Source organism: Cnephaeus nilssonii, assembly GCF_951640355.1.
Source record: "Cnephaeus nilssonii genome assembly, chromosome: 18".
Taxonomy (NCBI): Eukaryota; Metazoa; Chordata; class Mammalia; order Chiroptera; family Vespertilionidae; genus Cnephaeus; species Cnephaeus nilssonii.
Window position 1 is genome coordinate 19,253,604 of NC_137089.1, and position 21,771 is coordinate 19,275,374.

The 21,771-nt window shown below is 35.4% G+C and overlaps 1 protein-coding gene across 1 annotated transcript in view; it reads left to right on the top strand.

Moving 5' to 3' along the window:
* PKHD1L1 (PKHD1 like 1) overlaps positions 1 to 21,771 on the top strand; it is a gene marked incomplete at both ends in the record, with an annotated part of 145,722 nt that overhangs the window by 32,961 nt on the left and 90,990 nt on the right. The window contains 12 exons of the mRNA XM_079796306.1: positions 378 to 469; positions 3,613 to 3,772; positions 4,337 to 4,472; positions 5,209 to 5,352; positions 6,650 to 6,807; positions 7,711 to 7,824; positions 9,494 to 9,643; positions 10,621 to 10,745; positions 12,347 to 12,510; positions 13,700 to 13,872; positions 18,204 to 18,351; positions 19,967 to 20,121. Of these exons, the coding sequence (XP_079652432.1) occupies positions 378 to 469; positions 3,613 to 3,772; positions 4,337 to 4,472; positions 5,209 to 5,352; positions 6,650 to 6,807; positions 7,711 to 7,824; positions 9,494 to 9,643; positions 10,621 to 10,745; positions 12,347 to 12,510; positions 13,700 to 13,872; positions 18,204 to 18,351; positions 19,967 to 20,121 (1,719 nt within the window). The remainder of the gene's footprint in view (positions 1 to 377; positions 470 to 3,612; positions 3,773 to 4,336; positions 4,473 to 5,208; positions 5,353 to 6,649; positions 6,808 to 7,710; positions 7,825 to 9,493; positions 9,644 to 10,620; positions 10,746 to 12,346; positions 12,511 to 13,699; positions 13,873 to 18,203; positions 18,352 to 19,966; positions 20,122 to 21,771) is intronic.

Below are 21,771 nucleotides of genomic sequence, written 5' to 3' on the forward strand. Positions count from 1 at the left end.
ATGATCTCATTTGGATTAAATCCCTCGAAGTTCTCTGCAGAGCAAAAGGACATTTTATTAGACAATCAAAACCGTCCTCCTGCTGTGCGTCTTTCTATTTCCTCTTGCAGTTTTAATTGTGGAAAAGCTGTGGTCTATGCAGTATGTTTGGTATAGTGGGGCTGATGTTAGGGCAGAAGAAATGAAATGAGCTTTGATAATTATTTAAATTCCACTTAATCATGGGTAACAGATCTTAGATAAAATATAAAGTAGCTTCACATTTTTCTGGTCATAAAAGTCCAAAGACTGACAGAAGTAATAAACAGTAAGTGCTGAAAAGGTTTACTAATATTCTCTCTCTCCTTCCCTTCCTCCCCCTCTCCTTTTGGAATAAGATAAGGATTGCATATCATTCTTCCAATGCCAACAGCTATTTTTCCAGTCCAACACAAAGATCCGATGACATTCATCTTCAGAAAGGAAAAGAGTAAGGTTTTTTTCTTTAAATTACTGTGTGGTATTTAAAAATTGTAAGTTTATGTCTAAAATATATTTTCAATTCATTTTTATTGGTGAAAGTGATATTAGTTTACTGGCTTAATTTGTAATTGGTTAGCCTCTGTAGTTTTAATAAATTTCGTTTTATATTCGAAGTATATTGGCATTCTGATAATCAGAGAATTTGACAACTAAATGATCCCTGTTGCTGAAATTATAACTTTGTGAGATATACTTAATTCCATTTTTATTTTTTTACTAAGACCATTCAGTCTATCCAGCCATCTAATTTCTCTGCTTCTATAGAAACCTGAGCTCTTGAATATTGCTAGGAAAAAATTATAAAACCACATGATTGGTGCCACAGTTAATACGCATTTATTATTCACTCATTTATTCAAGACCCTGGGCCAGGTACTGGAAATTTAATATAAAGGATATCAAAATACACTCCCTGTTCTTAAGAAGTACATCACTTAGTGTTCAAAGGTCAAGTGCAGAGAGAAGATGAAGGTACTGTTCAAATAGCAGATAATGTCATTCAAAAAAATCATTCAAGATCCCTAGAAAACAGGGATATAAAAGACATGATATATTTAAAATAGCTAAGTTACATGAAGAACATCAAGAGATTCACTGAGATCATTTTTCATTTATCACTTGTATCTGTTAGGATTTGCTGCATAAGAAACCACTCCCCAAACTTTAGTAGCTTAAAGCAACCCAATTTTGCGATTGGCTGGGCAGTTCTTTTGATGCTGGCTGCTTTAGTTGGTGTTTGATGGCATAGGATGGCTTTAATTACATATCTGGAGCCTCTCTTAACTCACTTGAGGTTAGTTACCTCAGATGTCCCACTCCACATGGTCTCTAATCTTCCAGGAGGTTAGCCCAGACTTGCCGCAGTGATGAATGGCTTCCCAGCAGGAAAGAGGGCCATTCCTAATGCACATTTACTTTTCAAGACTCTGTGGCACATTTCCTAGTGTCCCATTGGCCAAAGCAAATGGCCAAACGTAGATTCAAGGATGAAAAAATAGATTTCACTTCTTGATGGGTGGAGTTTTATTTATTTATTATTCTACCATATCACCCTTCTAGATATTGATGAGATTTGGCTCATAGGCAGCACCATGAAGATCTGGTGGAGCTGGACAGAGGGCAGGGATCAGTGCTACCTGGGAGCAATCACACAGTGTTCTCGCTGAGGTCTTGGCCACAGTGATATGCGGAAAGCATTCCATTCTTTTTCTCCTCCTCCTTCTACCTTCACTTTTTTTTTTTTTTAATATATTTTATTGATTTTTTACAGAGAGGAAGGGAGAGTGATAGAGAGTTAGAAACATCGATGAGAGAGAAACATCGACCAGCTGCCTCCTGCACACCCCATACTGGGGATGTGCCCGCAACCAAGGTACATGCCCTTGACCGGAATCGAACCTGGGACCTTTCAGTCCGTAGGCCGACGCTCTATCTACTGAGCCAAACCGGTTTTGGCCTACCTTCACTTCTTGACATTCTTAAACATTTCCTTTTTAAACCAAGATCACTGGACCAATTCAGGGGAAATGAAGTACCTAATTAATCCCTGCTGCTCTTCAGTGTCAATTCACCTGCAGGCTTTACCTTGGCCTTGGAAAATGAGGTCAATTTACCTGCTTGGCAGGAACACAGGGCTTGCTTGAAAGCGACTCCAAACACATCTGCTGCCTGGTCTCTGTGCTCCTGAAACACTTGCTTGGAATTTGCACACTGCGCTCAGAATGGTGGCTGTGGATTCTGAAACCGAGGCCATGCTAGCTGCTTTATTGCACAGAGGTCCCTGAGGCCTTCCCAAAGGTAGCTCAGATCTCCAGGTCGTTCTACTCAGGTGATGTAGCCTCATCACAAAGTGCATGTCTCTCTGGTCACCCTGTTCTACTTTGAATCGTACCTCCATTACTAATTTTTAAATAATCTTTCAATTTTTAAAACTCAGTCTCTGTTATCATGTGAACAGAGAATAATATATATTTTATAGGATTTTGTGAAGATTCGATTCAATATACTCATGTCTGTAAAGTATTTAGATTAGTGCCTAATCAATATTTTTAAGCTGCCAGGTGAGGATATAGAATTTAATGATTCTTCGTTGAGTCCTGCTCATTAGTGTTGTCCACATCAATTTGGTAGAGCTGGCCAACAGGTCCTCAGGGCAGCCAAGAGCCTGATGCAATCCTCCGATATCAGTTCTATAAGGAGGGGGACCCAGAGCCCCATCATTCTAGACAGATGAGAGCTGATAAATGCCCCTTGTTCCATGAACTGTAGATACTTTTCTCCATATATAAGCGTAGCTGTATAATGCCTGAGGCAGTTCAGAGGAATGCCCAGCAGTCCTCTCCGAAGATGGGAGCGATGAGAGCTTTGGCAGAGATTCAGGTAGGGAAGCAGTAGCTTTGCACTGACCTATAACAGCTGGCCAATGAATGCCTTTTCCTGGATAGGCACTTGGATGGTGGGCACGGGGCCTCAGCAATCAAGAATTCCAAATATTGTTGTGAATCCCATCTGGCTTGTTGGGCGGGGAGGGGGGCATAGTCAATCTAATTGGTAAAGGTTTCCCGAGGCAATGTTTTATTTCCCAAGTTACAAGCGGAGCCAATATTTAAGGAACATGAGAGTAGGAACTTTCATCCGCAGCACATGCAACCACTCAGAGATAAATATATATGATATCTCTGTGTCTGCCTGCCATTTATTTATACACAGTAAAATGCTTAACTTCTGCATGTCCTCCGTACTTTATGCCAGGATCTTTGTATTATAAGATACAGTGTAATTTTGTTTTAAGATAGTTGAGGATAGGAAATAGTATGTTTTTTGATAATTATTTATTAACAAAACTGAATGAATTAGTATGAATGGGAACAACTCTTTAATGCAGATATCTTACACAATTCATTTTATTTTAGCAAACTACTATGAAGCTTTTAATAGTTTAATATTTAAAATCAGGGATACTGCAATATAAATCAATGAACAGGCAGATGTTTTATATAGTGTTGAAATTTTATCCATTAAAAAAAAAAGAACTCATGACAAGTGCTCTGAAGAGAAAACATTATATTTATTAGTTACTCTATTTTCCAGATATTACATTGAAATCTTGCTACAGGAGTATAGACAGAGTGCTTTTGTTGATGTTGGACTGTACCAGTATGGAAATGTCTACACTGAACAACAAACAGAAGATGCAGTGAACGAAGAACAAGTTATTCAATCCCAGTCAGCAGTTGTCCAGGAAGTTCAGGTTTGCTATGATTATAGCTCCACTGTCTAGAAAGAAAATGTTCACAGACAGGAGCTCTATTTGGTTATTCCTTTTACTAGATAAGATACTGTTTTGGGGGAAAGCAGTTTTGGAAAATTATTGAATTGTGGCCTGGAGTACCTGTATTATAAACTAAAGAGGCTGTTACTTCATAAAATGTAAACGTTAAGCCCTGGCCAGTGTGACTAAATGGTTAGAGTGTTGGCCCAAGCACCAAAGGGTCATGGGTTTGATTCCCAGTCAAGGACAAGTACCTGGGTTGAGGAGCCTGCTAGAGATAGCCTCTCTCTCTCTCTCTCTCTCTCTCTCTCTCTCTCTCTCTCTCTCTCTCTCTCTCCTCTCCCTTTTTTTCCTCCTATTCTCTCTCTCTCTGAAAAGCAATAGAAAAAATGTCCTTGGGTGAGGATTAACAAAAAAATAAAATAAAATTTAAAATGTTATCATTTGCAATAAAATAGAGCAATAAAAAGGCATTGCAAAGCTTAATTATGATGTCTTAAAAATGTTTTGTACAGTAAATATATTTTTTAAATTGGGAAGTAGGTTATAACATTGGAAAACTGGGAAACAACTAATGCCATCCAGGAAGTTCAGAGGATCACGGTAACCAGCCCATGTATAGAAGTCAATTCCTGCTCCCTTTACCAATACAGATTAACTTACAACATGGACAAAACAGGTAAGTGATAAATAGTAAGGGAGATTTTCTTTCTCTTCGTGTGTACATGTAATTATAGAGAGGTATTTGCTGTAGTCAAATTCAGTTTTAATAGTATGCTAGACAAAAAAAGCAGAAAAATGTAGAGAAAAGCCTTCAGACTGGGATAGAAAATGGCATCAATAAAAATACTTATAATATGGTACATACTATCATTTTCTCCTATAAGGATCATGGTAAATGCACATCTAAGTGTATTTATACACATGGCAAATACACAAGGATTTTATATATTTGTGACTCACAGGTATAAGCTAACAGGAATTAAATTCATCACTGCAGGGAAGCAACACTTTGCTTTCAATTTCTCAAATTAAGTGATAGACCCATGAGACCCTAATTATCTGTTAATAAAAACATTTATTTCTATATTTTGTAATGAATCCTTGGAAGATAAATTTTGCTCTTTCTGTTAATTGTTTCAATCAGTAAATATAATAAGCCAAATACAATGCTTATTGCTATGGGAATATTAAAACAATAAAATATGAGCCCTATTCTCAAGAGACCACAATCCAATTAATTAGTCAATATTATTGAGCTTGAGTCAATTTCAGAACACAGTTTCATTAAGTGATGACATATGGTGCAGACTATGAGTGATTTTTAAAAAATCAACTATACGCCATCATTGTTGGTAGTGCAGAAAGATTTCAATTCTTCTCCTTTTTCCATATTTTTTCTAAATGCATCCAAGCCTTGCTACCTGCTGATGCTTCTGACTTCATACTACAATCAGCCCTAAATGACCTCTGGTCTTTGAAACCGGATACAGTTCAAGTAACAAGAACACAAAATCCCCAAAGTTATGTTTACATGGTAACCTTTATATCAACTAGAGGTAAGCATATATTTCATTTTGCAGGTCTCTAAAGTTTTTTCTAGGAAACAAATTTATATCCTGTGCAACTCTACTGAAAAAGGTAAAAGCGACACAAAATGACAGAGGGAAAAAAATTGGATTCACAGCCTTGATCAATTTTAGAAACAATAGAAATTAAATGGTTAATTGTTTTCTATTGTAATTTAAATTCCTATTTCAAGGAATGTAAAACTCTAATGCATGAGAATACACCATCTATTCTACAAACACAGTATCAGTATAATACCCTTTTATAAATTAGCAAAACGTTAGTGAAGATATTAATTCTGGAAATGAAATTTAAATCAATATTGTTTAGAAGATACTGGTCTGGCCAGATCTTGCAGGATGAAAGAATTCTGTGGTCAATTCTAAGTGGGAAACACTGTTTACCATGGCCTCTCCTTGAAAATTGACAGAATTTATAAAAATATTAAAATCCCTGAGGAATCTTGCAGTGAGAAACAAACAAACAAATCACCAGTTCACCTGTGTTGGAAAATGCAACATTTTCCAAAATTATTTGATCTCTCTATGCTTTTTCTTTCAAGTAATAGCTGTTAACTTATTAATGTTTCATATTTTCAAGTCTTACAGCCAATTCTAGCAACAAATTTGGGTTTGGGATATCTAGCTCAGGAAATAGGCCCCTGAGTATGTGTGAGCTTACTTTTCTTCAGGCAATCATTATTTCCCGATTCATGCAAGTAAAATGTTACTTCAAAATTTGTCTCATTTTATGAAATTGTTAATTTAGTTGTTGGATGGAGGTTGAAGAATTTTGTTTAACCGGAATTGAAGTTCTAAAAATTCCCCCAAAGTTAGATTGTCAGAACACTATATACACAAAAATATGGTTATCCTTGTTCTCCAAGGAACTTACTTATAGATCACACTGAAGGACCTGCATCTTCCTTGTTCATTTTTATTTTGTGATACTGGAATTCCAAATAAAACCAGTTTTTTAAAGTTTGAGTTCTACTATTGAGTTGGATGTATTGATAATTTAAAAAAAATGTGTTTTCATTGATTTCAGAGAGGAAAGGAGAAGGATAGAGAGAGAGAAACATCAATGATGGGAGAGAACCATTGATCGGCTGCCTCCTGAAGGCCCCCTACTAAGGATTGAGCCTGCCACCTAGGCATGTTCGATTGGGAATCGAACCATGATCTCCTGGTTCCTGGGTCGATACTCGACCACTGAGCAACACCAGCTGGGCTGTATTGATATTTTTTAAATTAACTTCTGAAAATTCTGTTTGGTACTTGATTGCAGGAGACTTTGATCTGCTCGGTTATGAAGTATTTGAAGGATATAATGTCACCCTGGATATTACAGAACAAACCAAAGGAAAACCCAATTTGGACACTTTCACACTGAATTGGGATGGAATCTCTTCTAAGCCTCTTTCCCCATGGTCAGCAGAAGCTGAAGTATGCTCTGTGTTAATTTTTTAAACATAAAACCATTTAAGCATCACCTTTCTGTTAAAAAACAACAACACTTTAAGTACTAGAAATACACTCTCCTACTTGGCCTGATGGGTTGGAGGCCACCAATAGTGAGCAGAGAAGGGAGGGACTATCACAAAGATAGGGAACAAAAGGGCATTTCTTAGATCTGTGCCAACAGAATCCAATGTATTTCCTCCATAGGAGCAACTGTTTGCGAAGAGAGGATGTTGATTGTGAGTTACTGAATTTTGACAACTGCCTGTACAATGAGTTTAAGTTAATATTTGTTTGAAGATTAAAGATTACCTGTCATCCCAAGTCCTTAGTTCTGAACATCATTTATATCTATGCATTGCCAAAGAAACAATGTGGAAATTACAGGAGACCTCATGAATGTGTACTGATTCCTGTATACTTAGAATTATTTATTATTTTTTACTAGTCTTTTAGTATCTATATCTCTTCTTTTGAAAAACAGTGCATTGGATTATACAGTATTCCCCCTCCCCCCTAGTTAATTTTGAGTTAATTTGGGAAAACTATTCATTTGGAGTCTTTTAAATTGGGTGCTAATTTATTTAGGTTTGCCTCATTGTTCTCTTTAAAAAACTATTAAACAAATATGTCTTCTTTAATAATAACCAAGTAAGCTAATATTAGCCAATTAGATGTGGCTATTGCCATTCTAAATTAGAACTCTTGAAAAAGACATAGGAGACTAAAATGATCACATATTAATTATTTAGTTAATGATCTCTTAATTATGACTAAAATATGGGAATTACATGAATATGTTATAACTAATTAGTAGAATTAGCAGTAGAATTACTAATGTTCTAAATCTCCATGAAAAAGAAGTTACTAAAGTTCCTGTTAATTTAGTTTCAGGCAGCAGTGGAAGAGATGGTTAGCGCTAAGTGTCCACCGCAAATCGCAGATTTTGAAGAAGGATTTGTTGTGAAATACTTCAGAGATTACGAAACTGACTTTAACGTGGTATGGAATGTTTAATGAACTGTGCAACTGACCAAATAAGAATTCATGTAAATGTCTGGAATTTTTGTCTTTTCTTTTTTGAAATAGCATTAATTCCCTATCATTCAAAGTCAAATTACAAATATAATGTTATGGTAAGGTCTCTCCTAACTTCTCTTTGCATTATAAAACAATTCACTTGTGAAAGCAGTATTTCCACTACCCATGAATTTTCTGGGATAATAGGATGTAGGCAAATATAAGATCTATAGAGTGTTTGATGGTTTTCTTCACTTGGATGCAGAGTATATCCCTTTTCCTCATTGGCTTCAGAGGATACAGTCTGTAGCAAGGGCATCATTGCATAGCACATCAGTTCCCTTGCTTTTTGATATCACTCTCTGCTCTATTAGTACAATGCCTACTGATTACTTATTTCTTGGTGAGATGTAAAGATTTTTCTTTGATACACAGTAAAAAAATTTAAATACGCTATTTGCCCGATTCTTATTTTCAAGACTTGAGGAAGCCAGATAGTCACCACTTTCAAATATTAACATAAGAAATATGCTAGTTGCCCTGGATGGAAGGAGCATCGGCCTGCGGACTGAGGGATCCCGAATTCGGTTCCAGCCAGGGGCACATGCCTGAGTTGCAGGCTCGATCCCCAGTGGAGGGCGTGCAGGAGGCAGCCAATCAATGATTCTCTCTCATCATTGATGTTTCTATCTCTCTCTCCCTCTCCTTTCCTCTCTAAAATCAATAAAATATATTTAAAAAAAGAAGAAATATGCTAGTTATTCAATTCAGATCAATACCCTTGAAATAAGTGAGTCATTAAAATATATAGCATGCGATGCCTATATGAAGAGATTTATTACTGGGGAAAAGGGAAAATCCACTCGATGGGCTGTGTTTTCAACTTAATTTAACAAATCTACATGTATTTGGGTTCTCCTCTCCTGGATGCAGTACTTGCAGCCATGGGAATTACACAAGTAATTAACATTACATTTACTTCCTTAATCTTTCATTCATCACAACACACATTCTTTGCTCTACCCTACCTTGACAATTTCAATTTCACAGCACCGCTCTCTAACATCCCTGCTTCTCTGCCTGTATTTTACCCTTTTCTGAAGCTCCTTGTCCCCCTTTTCCTCTTAAATAACTCATTTTTATCTTTAAAGACACCTAATGTGCCACCTTCTCTGTCATTTTTCTTGATGCTTTTATGTGAGTTAGAGGCCTCCCTTCAGCCCTGGTTGTATAATCCTTGGTTCCTTCTTCCAAACTGGGATAGGCTTCTGTGTTTAGGGCTAGTGTTCACCACTGGAACCCCGAAGATTAAACAAAAAACAAACAAATTCATAAACAAACAAAGACCTGGCCCACAGTGAACACTGAATAAACATTTGTGGAAGGAAGGATTAAATATCATTAAGGAGTTCATAATATAGGGGAAAGATAGGATTTGGGAAATATAGTGACAAGGGATTATGTGATTATGGGTCCACATGAGTGATATAGGGTGAGGGCTTTAGAATTTCAAAGAGAGAACATTTCAAGTTATAGTAATTTGGGAAGCAATGGGATCTGAGTCGGAACTTGAAGGACTTGGGTGGAGATGCTGGGGAACAAAGCAGGACAATCAATCATGTTTTCATTTGAAATATTATTGTTTCTGCAGGATCATATTAATAGAGGGCAGAAGACAGCTGAAACTGATGCTTACTGTGGTCGTTATTCCCTGAAAAACCCAGCTGTTCTCTTTGACTCAGCAGATGTTAAACCAAACAGACTACCATATGGAGACATTTCATTATTTCCTTATAATCAGGTAAGCTCAACAAAATGATATGCTAATTAAATTTGTAAAATCCCTTGGTAATAAAATTTCATGAAATTTTAAGACAAGGAAAAGTGCTTGTCATGTGAAATCATGTCACATTGGACAGGCTCTGTGGTTCACTCTCTGGGCGCTTGTGATTTCCTCTTCTTGTGAGTCTCAAAACAAGAAATTAAAATAATATGCAGTACCATGCACACATATTCTTCTTTATCTCATAATTTAAAAAATTATTTGCACTCATTTAAGTACTAAAACAAATAAATATATATTATTTTCAATATTCCTTCATTAATTAAGAAGAAACAAAAATGGATAGGCATCATAGAGTGATCTCTGGTATCTAATCAGGGAAAAGTAAAAGAAGATTCTGAGAAGAAGAAAGGGCAACTTTAGGATAGGTATAAAAGACTAGTAATTATAGATTTACCCTTTCTCTTGTTTTAAAATTCGCAAATTGTAGCACATGTTCTGAAGTTGTTAGTTCTAAATATATTTGGCATTTTTAAGGTGTTGTAGGCCATTAAAACTGGTATTTAATCACTATTTTGCAGTGACAACTTCACCTCCAAATGCTCAGTTGCATTCACATTTCAATCCCTCTAAATGTTTCTCTCCCTTCTGTCTTTTAAATTCACTGAAGAGTGCAGTTAGAGCTGGACCTAATTCTCATGTAGCTTGGCGACTATAAGGGTGAATTTGTTCCTTTTTTTTTTAAGGAAACCATATCAAAAGATATATATAAAGAATTATTCATTACTTGTAAGGTAATTTCAACTTCATTTCCTCTTCTGTAAAATCTTCCCCAATTCCTCTGCACTTAATTGGCTGAAATTAATTTTTCCTTCTGATAAATTTTTATGGAAAATACTCAATATATATTTATTGGATTGACTTAATTTGAATTGCTACAAAACAATTTAATGATAAGATATTTTTACTTCTTTTTTTTCTTATTTTCTATGTAGTTATGTTTAGCATACAAAGGATTCCTGGCAAATTATATTGGTCTAAAATTTCAATACCAAGACAAAAGCAAGATTACTAGAAGCACTGAAATACAATTTACATATAATTTTGCTTATGGAAACAAGTAAGTTACATTATGAATTTGAAAACTTAAATTATACTACAGTGTATACTAGTAAACTATGAAGATAATCCCATTTCTTATTTGTTTGTTGTTTTTGAGAAATGTACACCATGTGTCTAACTGCAATTGTCTTGTCTTCTTTAGGCGCTTTCTAACAGAAATGTTGTGCTAAAATTAAATCTATTGATTATGAAAATAAAAATTGGTCTAGTGGCATTATCACCCATGACCCTTTAGATAATGAAACAATGGTAAACTGTTAAGTATACCAAATTTTCTAAGTCGTTTTTAAACCTTTGGAATCATAGAATTCGTGGAATTCTACTTAGAGGACCTAAGTACTTTTATTAATTTAAAGGACACTTTAACTTCATGTAGTTCTGCATATAATTTTCTAAATCTGATGTAGTTCTAAGCTTTGATGCATTACAGGTGGATCCCACGATGAATTTGGAAACCATGAAGGAAATGAGAATAGAAAATGCCCAAACAAATAGACAATTAATAACTACAGTAGAAGCTGATATAAAGATATCTGTTAAACTATACTTAGTTATTTGGATGGCAGGATTTATCTCTTTCTTGTAAACTCTCATAGCAGAATTGCTTAATTGCAATTTATGAGATTCTAATGCAGTTAGTATTTAATAGAAAATCTGAATCTAAATTACACACTTGGAAGGTACTGACTATAAATAGCTCAGCACTTTTTTTTGGTCACTTAGAACAGTAGACAATGCAACTGCAGTGAGTTCTTTGAAAGTAGTATCAAGATCCAGTTTTGCTTCTTAGTATTGGACTGAGTTTACTTTTCTATCTCTGACATTTTTCACTAAAATAATTTACTTCATTCTTTTTTTTTTTTACTTAGAGCACCACCCATTTATTTATTTTTTATTAAAAAAAAAAAAAATATATATATATATATATATATATATATATATATATATATATTAGCCCTAAGTGGTTTGGCTCAGTGGATAGAGCGTCGGCCTGCGGACTGAAGGGTCCCAGGTTCGATTCCGGTCAAGGGCATGTACCTTGGTTACAGGCACATCCCCAGTAGTGGGTGTGCAGGAGGCAGCTGATCGATGTTTCTAACTCTCTATCCCTCTCCCTTCCTCTCTGTAAAAAATCAATAAAATATACTTTAAAAAAAATATATATATATAATATATATTATTGTTGATAGTATTACAGATGTATCTCGTTCCCCCCCCCATTTTACCCCTTCCTCCCAGCCTACTTCATTCTTGTGTCCTGTTTTATGTATTCTACACCAAAGTGCATGCTCCTTAGTTTCCTTACCTGTTGCTACAGAATATTTTACATTCCTGTGGCTACTGCCAAGGCTACAACTAAAAGAAATATATTTGGATGCAACATTAAATCTTTTACTGCAATGGGAGTTTCTGTCTGCTGTGTCTTGTTAAGTAAGTTTCTGTTGCTTTCCTATGCTAATGAAGTATGCTTGATGTCTTCTTGTGAGAAAAAAAAACACCACCTTTTACTCTTTAAGATTTTAATGCTTTTTATAGTTTAGTTGTTTACATTAAGCCTTACAACTGACCAGTATACCTACTTAATGAACCATATTTCAGCTGGACATACACTTGCATAGACCTTCTGGACCTCATACAAACCAAATACACTGGGACTAATTTTGCTCTTCAGAGGATTAGTGTACAGAAAGCATCAAAATCACAGTCCTTTTATGTGGATACAGTATACATTGGACAGACACCTACAATTTCAATATGGGATGGTATGTTGTGTCTCTTCATATCTACTTAAACTATCCAAATCTATTGTGTAGTAAACTCTTACCATTAAAATTATTATATTTGGTAGTTTAGATAAAATCATTAATCTCTAAATATTTATGAGTTATTCTTTTATCAAAATAATATTATTTAAATCATTTTTAAAATTAATAGGGCCAAAAGATTACTCTAAGGATAATAATGTAAGCTGTCATTATAGTAAAAATTTGGTTTTATAGTCCTAGATTCTGTTTACAGATATATAAACTGTAACATTTTCATTTTTTTGTTTGATTTTTGAGAAATAAACTGCCAAAAATGAGCTCTATTCCTAAAAGGCTAACATGGGCATTTATTGATGTTGATATTGACATCTGTTTAGTAAGATTGAGCTGAGTCTTTCCATAGACTTAATAGCTATAATGAATGATGTGATAAGTGAAAACCTTATTTCTGAAAGTCTTAGTATTGTTTTTTTAATCATTTTAGTAGACTCATATATATAAGCTATGATAATAAAATAATTAAAGTTAAACTGTGATTTTTAAAAAAATCAACCTAACTCCAAACAATTACCTTAAAACGTTTTTCAGAGTTTTGGGGACTGTTTTCAGGTGCAAGAGCATGAGTCAATTGACAAAAAAAAAAATGAAATGTTACTGCTTTAGAGTCCTTTTGAAATTGCTGTAATTAAATCTACATTATAATTGGTGGAACACATGTATAAGATAGCTGATTTGTGCTGGGATAGATGTAGTTTGTTAGAATTTATTTAGTACCTACCGAATGGCAGGCACAATGTTGCACTAAAGAAAGAACAGTGAACAAGACAATCCTGGTCCTGCTCTCCCTCACGGGGCAGATGCCCTAGTGAGTGCCTCACTCAGGGCACCTGGAACCCAGCAGAGCTAACTGGGCCCCAGAAGGCTTACATGGACCCCAGGGCGTGGTGGCTTTTAAGTAATAATCTAAAACTTTTTTTTTTAATCTGATAAGGCTCATAGGTCAGAAGACTTAAAGCTTTATATTCTAGGAGTGAAAGTTTACCAAGCACCACAAGCTATTAGCCTTTTTCTAAAATTTGATTTTAAACAGCTTATTCCGTGACATGTGGATATTATTGCGTGGTGGTTTTCTTGTCAGCAGCAGGAGCTGTGCAATTTTACTTCCCATTTACTTCATGTTCTTTAGAAATGCCAGAGAGAAGACTCCCAGCATTAGCAAACAAAGGGATATTTCTAAAGCACTTCCAGGTGGATCAGACCAAAAGTAATGGGTCAAGTATGACGAGCCAATATTCTGTCACCATGACTTCATATAACTGCAGTTATAATATACCCATGATGGCTGTGAGTTTTGGGCAGGTAAGCCTAGAATTTTACAAGTTACCATTTATTTTCTATTTCTGAAGCATTAGCTTTGATCTAGTAAACTTTCTCTTTAATCTTTACAAATAGCTGATATACAGATTGAATATCTTTTAATAGGACAAGACAGTTATTCTAAGGACAAATGAAGATTTAGAGGTTTGTCAAATTTGAGCATGAAAATTCACTTTAAACATTAAAAACTTCAAAAAATATATCTATGGGGAAAATAGTCAGATTTAAGTAGAGCTTTCTCTGTTGCTTTAAAGGAAAAAAAATTGTGGGTTTTTTCAATAAAGATCCTTGAACAGAGGTTATTGAAAGAAAATTTCAGATTCTGCATGTTTTTCCATTGTTTCTGTTACAAACACCATTTATCTTTGGCTTGTATCAAAGTTGACACAGGGAGGAAAGAGACCGTTTTCCACAATTCCAAAAGGATCTGAGCAAGTTTTTGTGCAGCTTGAGTTGTTTATAATAAGTATTAAATACTACAAGTATGATGAATATTTTAAAATCAATGTCCTACAAAAATATACAAGTTAATATAATTTCCTGCAACAAACCAAAAACAAACATAAGTTCAAGATTAAGGGTTAAATATTGTGCTAGAGCAGTGATGGCGAACCTATGACACGCGTGTCAGCACTGACACGCGTAGCCATTTCTGATGACATGTGGCCGCTGAGGCAGCTGCATGCCGAGGATGAAACATTTGTGAAATAATGTTTTTTCCTCAAAGTGACACACTACCCGAGTTATGCTCAGTTTTTTGGCGAAGTTTGACACACCAAGCTCAAAAGGTTGCCCATCACTGTGCTAGAGCCTCATAAAGAATGTTTTGCTGACTAAACGATTTGTGATTAAAAATACTTAAAAACTGTATTTCATGAAAATTGCCTTTATCTCGTTCTGGCTCAATGTTTCAATTTTAGTATCTTCCAGCTGAATGTCTTGTAAAGATATTTCAGTCTTTTTCTCTTAGCTCTCTAACAAAATGTAATAACTAACTCAGGGCTTTGTGCAGTCAAAGCTTCTGTGTCAATAGTCTCCTATTTCTCACTTCTCATTAAAACTGGTGATTGTATCCTCTAGCTTTAGCCATTTACCCAAGGCTAAATTGTGAATGTGTACTTACATTTTTATGACTTTTAAAAATTCAAGTGAAAGATACTTGGAGGAATGTACACACATATTAAATGGCTAGCTCAATGAATTATTTTTAAAACTGAAACTTTGTGATAATTATGGATTAATATGCAGTTGTAAGAAATAATACAGAAATATTTTTATACCCTTCACCCATTTTCCCCATTGGCAAAATCTTGTATAACTATATAATAATAGCACAACCAGGAAATTGACATTGATACAATCTACCAACCCTGTTTAGTTCTACATGCTTTCATTGTGTGTGGGGGATGGGGGGTGGGGGGATGGGATAGTTCTCTACAATGTTATCACATGTGTAGATTCCTCTCATCCACACAGAGCAATTCCAGCACAAGGATCCCTCTGCTACCCTTTCATAGCCACGGCCACCTCCCTTCTTCCTTTACTTTCTTATATTCTGATAAGCACCAACCCGTCTATAATTTTATCATTTCAACAATGTTATGTAAATGGAGTCGTACTTTATATAATCATACCAGTTGTAGCCTTTTAAGATTAGCTTTTCTTCACTCAGCATAATTCCCTTGAGATCCCTCAAAGTTGCTGTGGCTATCAATAGTTTGTACATTTTTATGGCTGAGTAGCATTTAATGATATAGATGCCCCACAGTTTTTTAACCACTTTCTCATTGAAGGACATTTGAGTTGTTTTCAGTTTCTGACTATTATAAATAAAGCTGCTATAAACATTCATCTGTAGGTTTTCGTGTGACATAAATTTTCATTTTTCCAGGTTAATTGCCCACCAGTGCAATTAGCAAATATATAGTTTTGTAAAAAACGATCATATTCTTTTCAAAAGTGGCTATACCATTTTACATTTCCACCAGCAATGCGTGAGTGATCCAGTTCCTGCACAAACTTGCCAGCATTGGCATTAACACTTTTTTTTAAAATTCAGCTATTCTGATAGGGTATATACTGATAGCTCATTTTGGTGTTAATTTGCATTCCTTAATGGCTAAGGATGTTGAACATCCATATATTCTCTTCTGTGAAATGTGTGTGTTTTTCTTTTGGCCATTTTCTAATTGAATACTTTTTTTATTGTTGAGTTTTTAAGTTCTCCTTTGTGTATACGTGTAGTTCTATAGAATTTTATCAGATGTATAGGTTCATCTGACCACAGATATGTGCCTTGTGAATATTTTCTCCAAGTCTGCACCTTGCTTTTTCATCTTGATAAGGCCTTTCATAGAGCAAAAATCATTAATTTTGATGAGATCAAATTTACCATTTTTAAAAAATGAATGGAGCTTTTAGTTCCATTCCATTACCACTGAGTCCTGAATATTTTTCTATTTTTTCCTGAAAGTCTTATAGCTGTACATTTTGCATTTAAGGCTATGATCCATTTTGAGTTAACTTTTGTATAAGATGTGAAATTTTGGGTGGAGGTTCATTTGTTTGCCTGTGGCTCCAACAGCATTTATTGAAAAGGCTATCCTTCCTCCATTAGATTACTTTTGCCCTTTTGTAAAAAATCAGTTGGGTATATTTGTGTGAGTATATTTCTTCTGGATTCTCTGTTCTGTTCCTTTGCTCCATCCATGTGTTGATCCTTCCACCAATACCAACATCAACCTCTTGAAAACTGTAACTAGATGTGTCTTAACATTGGGTATAGTGACTCCTCTCACTTTATTCTTTTAGTAAAAAATTGTTTTAAGCTATCCTAGGTCCTATGTCTTTTCATATAAAGTTTGGAGTAAGCTTGTTTATGTCTACAAAAATCTTGCTGGTATTTTGATAAGAATCGCACTAAATCTAGATTGTTTTGGAGAGAATTAACACCCTCATTATATTGAGTCTTGCAATTCATGAACACAGTGTGTCTCTCCATTTATTTAGGTCTTTCTTGTTTTCTTTTATCAGCATGTCTAGGTCTTCTTTGATTACTTTCATCATCATTTTGCAATTTTCAGGTCAGACCCAGTACATGTTTTGTTAGACTTATATGTATTCCATTTTCTTTGAAGCATTTGTAAATGGTCTTGTATTGTTAATTTTTATCTCCACATGCTTGTTATTTGTATAGAGATATGTGATTGGTTTTTGTGTGTTAATTCTATATCCTGCAACCTTGCTGAACTCCATGAATTTTACAAAGTAAATGCTCTCATGTAATTACTACTCAGATCAAGATAAAGAAGTCATTAGTTCCCAAGACACTTCCTTGTGCCTTCTTCTTGTCATTGGATCACTTACTTTCCACCCCTAGATAACCCTATTTTGACTTCTGTCACCATTAATTAGTTTTGCTTATTTTTATCATATCAATGAGTAATACAGTAAGTACTCTTTTGCACCTAGCTTCTTTTATTTGATACAGTGAAATTCATGTGTTGCATGTAGCTCAAGTTCATTCTTCTTTATTGCTTTATTGTATTCCATGGTGTGAATATACCACAATTTATTTATCCTATTGATGGATTTTTGCATTATTTCTAGTCTGGAGCTATTGTGAATAAAGTTGCTAGGAACATTCTTGCATAGGTCTTATGACACTTATATTTAATCATCTCTGTGGGCATTGGGGCTAATAGTTCTAAATTCCACAAGATTAACCGATCACTATGAGGCATCAGAAGCAGGAGGATATCATTTTCATGATTAGAGTTACAATTTATGAATTTTTATAGCATGTGTTACTTTTGTTAATTGATTGGCACTCAACACTAGTCAGATATTTCCCAAGTCTGAATCATTCACTGTACTGATCATTCACTTTCTCATATTTTTAGTTAAGTTTTCAAGTCACCATATGCATTTATCCAAAAAGGGTTTTTTGATAGCCAAGGCCACATCTCATGTTTCTTTGCCTCCCCACTGTGATTAGCACTGTATCTTGAATAGAATCCCTGCTCAATAAATATTTGTTCCTTGAGTGATGGAGGGTACACTCTGAATTAATGAGGAATTACTGTGGTTCCAGCTGATTGCTGCACAGATGATTGAGTTGACTTTGGCCTCATTATTGCAGCTCTTTAGGTACGGTCTGTGTTGATTTATGTGACTCTCCTTAATGTTCTGAAGAATCCTGAATAAGTGAGGCTCATTTATGTCGTGTCATGGGATTGTACCTTGGTGAGATAGAAATCATCTTAGCCATTGTTGTGTTTAATCATTTTATCAATATTTATTTTGGAAATTAGGTAATCACAAACGAGACAGAGAATGAGTCTGTTTACAGAGGAAACAATTGGCCAGGGGAGTCAAGGATCCGTATTCAAAGGATTCAAGCAGCGTCTGCACCTCTCAGAGGCAGCTTTGACATTCAAGCTTATGGACATATTCTCAAAGGTATATAATAAAAAAGCCCAGAACAGTGGTATATGTGTCAGTTAGACAGTGCTGCTCTATGCAAACATCATATACATCTTAGTGTACTTCTTTCTAATATCATGTCTCTATGTAATTTACATAACTTACTAAGGTAAAGGTAAATGATCCAGAACAAATTACATTTTCACTTTTTTTAAAATTTGCATGCATGAGGTTTATTCTTCATGTTGTAAAGTTTCATAGGTTTGACAAATGCATAGTGCCATATATCTACCATTATAGAACCATACAGAATAGGTTTACCACCCTAAAAATCCTCTGTGCTTTACCTATTAATTTCTTCCCTCTTCCCCTGAAATTTTAGCAAACACTGATCTTTTTACTACCTGTGGTTTTGCCTTTTCCAGATTGTAACTTAATTTTTTCATTTAGCAATGTTCATTTTTTTATGGTTTGACGGCTCATTTCCTTTTATCTCTGAATAATATCCACTGTGTGGATGTACCAGTTTATCCATTACCTGTTGAAGGACATATTGATTGCTTTCAGTTTGGAGTAGTTATGAGTAAAAACTGCCATAAACATTCATGTGAAGGTTTTGGTTTGTATATATTTCCAGCACAATTGGTTAAATACCTAGGTATGCGATTGCTGGACCATATGGTAAGATTATGTTTATAAGGAACTGCCTAATTGTCTTCCAAAGTCACTATACCATTTGGCATTTACCAGTACACCAGCAATGAATGAGTATTGCTGTTACACGTAGACCCAGTTATATTTGGTACTGTCAGTTATTTTATTTTATTTATTTTAGCCATTCTAATAGGTGTGTAGTGGTATCTTATTACTGTTAATTTGCAATTCTTTAAGGATATGATATTAAGTATCTTTTTATATGTTTATTTTTTATCTAATATATTGTTAGGTAGGGTGTCTGCACATATTTTGTCTCTTTTAAAATTGAGTTGTTTGTTTTCTTATTTTTGAGTTTTTAAGAGCTCTTTGTATATTTTTTATATGGGTCTTTAATATATATGTGTTTTGCAAATATTTTCTCCCCATGAAACAAGCCACAGATGGGGAGGAAACATTCTCATATTTTATTCATTGCTTCACCAGATATACCAGGTCATATTCTTAAAAGTTTGTTTCTCTTTTGCCCTGGCTGAGTGGTTTAGTTGGTTGGAGCATCATCCCATACACCAAAAGGTTTTGGGTTCCATTCCTGGTCAGGACACAAACCTAGGCTGCAGGTTGGATCCCTCGTTGGGACTCTTAAGGGAGGCAACTGATCAATGTTTCTCTTTCTCTCCCTCGCTCTCTAAAAATCAATTTAAAAAAAACATATCCCCAGGTGATGATTTTTTTAAAAAAAGTTTGTTTCTCTTTTATATCCATGGCTTATATGTTGCCTATAAAGTAAATTGATATTAAAAAGAAAAGTATTTAAGTCAAGCCTATAATGAGATACATTACTCATGTAATTTTTGTTTCCAAGAAATATATAAATTCTTGACATCGGTAGGATGCAAATTCATTTTTACTATATTGGAGGAGGACAGTTGGTTTCCGAGTGATGCATACTAAGGATGAGATAGGGTTGTGACTCTGACTCCCTCTGTGAGTGCAGGCCTCCCCGCTTCGGTGTCGGCGGCAGATCTGCAGTTTGCTCTCCAGAGCCTGGAAGGAGTGGGACGAGTCTCCGTTACTCGAGAGGGAACCTGTGCTGGATACTCATGGAACATCAAGTGGAGAAGCGCATGTGGGAAGCAGGAGCTGCTACAGGTGCCCTTGTTTGGCTTGGTGTCTGTTTCCTTCCGTGTGATGCATGCGTATTTGCACCCTGCCACAGTCTGAAAACAATTGGAGACTGTGTTTATTTTTTAAAAAATGCCAACTAGAGATTAAACATTAAAGAAAAGGAAATTGAGGAGAAGGTTGTTCAAAATTAAGTTGACCAGATATTATCTGTCCTGGAGAAGAGTTGTCCATACTTTATTCCCTATCCCTTCTGGGAAAAGGCCAGGAATATGTGGGAGGAGCCGAGGCAGTCTGAGAACTAAGTCTGTACTTTAAGCGGTGGGGCGGGGATACCAGCCTCACTGTTGATTCTGCCACTGTGCCTGAGAGCTGTGTTCTGGGGCCTCGGACACTTTTGTGGTTTTAAAGGTGACCTTTTCATCTTCATAAGGTAGTCACAGCTTAAACTCTCATCTGCTTACCTGAGAGTAGAGTGCGGAAGGGGGCAGGGGAGGGAAGTCAGGCTGAGTATGTGAAGGAGAGAAGTCTAGAAGAGACTCTGGACTCAGATTGTCAAACATCAACAAGATGATGCTTTCTGTGAAGATGAGAATGTGAGGAAACAGTCTCCCTCATGCTCCATTGGTAAGAAAGGTAATTAGTACAACTTTTTTGGAGGATAATTTAGTAGTTATCAGACTTATCGATGCCTTATGATTCAGCACTCTTTGCTATATAACTCTAATCTACCGAAATAAGGATGCAAATATTAAATGTATAGGCACCAAACTAGTTGCTGCAGCATTATTTATAATAATGAAAACCTAGAAACCTGAATCCCAGTTAATAGAAGAGTGGTTGTTAAACTGACACACCCTAAATACAATGCAGCCATATGTAGACCCACATGTGTCCATGACATAAGGTGGAAAAAATAGAGCTCTGCTTATGAAACTGTTTGGAAAAAAATAAATAGAAGAGGTTGAGGGGAAAAGGAAACAAACAAAAAAGGTATATAAATACAGCATACATGTACCATACATAGGCTGTATGGATGTCATTAAGATGTGGAGGGTATTTAGAAAACACACACATGGCCTGGAAGTAGAATTAGAAAATTCTGCAACTGAGACAGCCCCAGTGACTGGGGTATCTCTGCTGATGTGCGTGCATCTACTGCCTTCTTTCCTTCCTGCCCAGTCTCCTCTGCCCATTCATCATTTCTACTCATCCTTTTGGCTCACACATGACCTTTTTCAACTTCATAAGCTCCCAGCATGGAGACGCTGATCTGATTGCTAGCCCGTGTACACTTGCCAAGGCTACCATATTGGTAGAGGGTTTTGCAAGTTGTACATTTTGATTTGGTTTTACTTTTATCATTGGCAGAACATAAAATTCCATGAGTGGATAACAAACCAGGATAGTCAGAGGTGAAAAATGCTAGAAGTGGAAAAGCTGGCCCTTGGGTGGGAAGAGGACTAAATTTTTAATTATTAAAAAAATCACCTGTCAAAGTGGCATAGAACATTTTGAGAAAATAAAATTTAGTAAACTATTTTACTTTGACATATTTTATTCTAAAATTCAAGATAACTTTAGTCATTTCATTCATGTTATAATTGATGTAATATATGATAGTGCAATGATTTTAGCATTTTTTTCCCTTGGATAGATTATGCCCCTTTTCCAAGA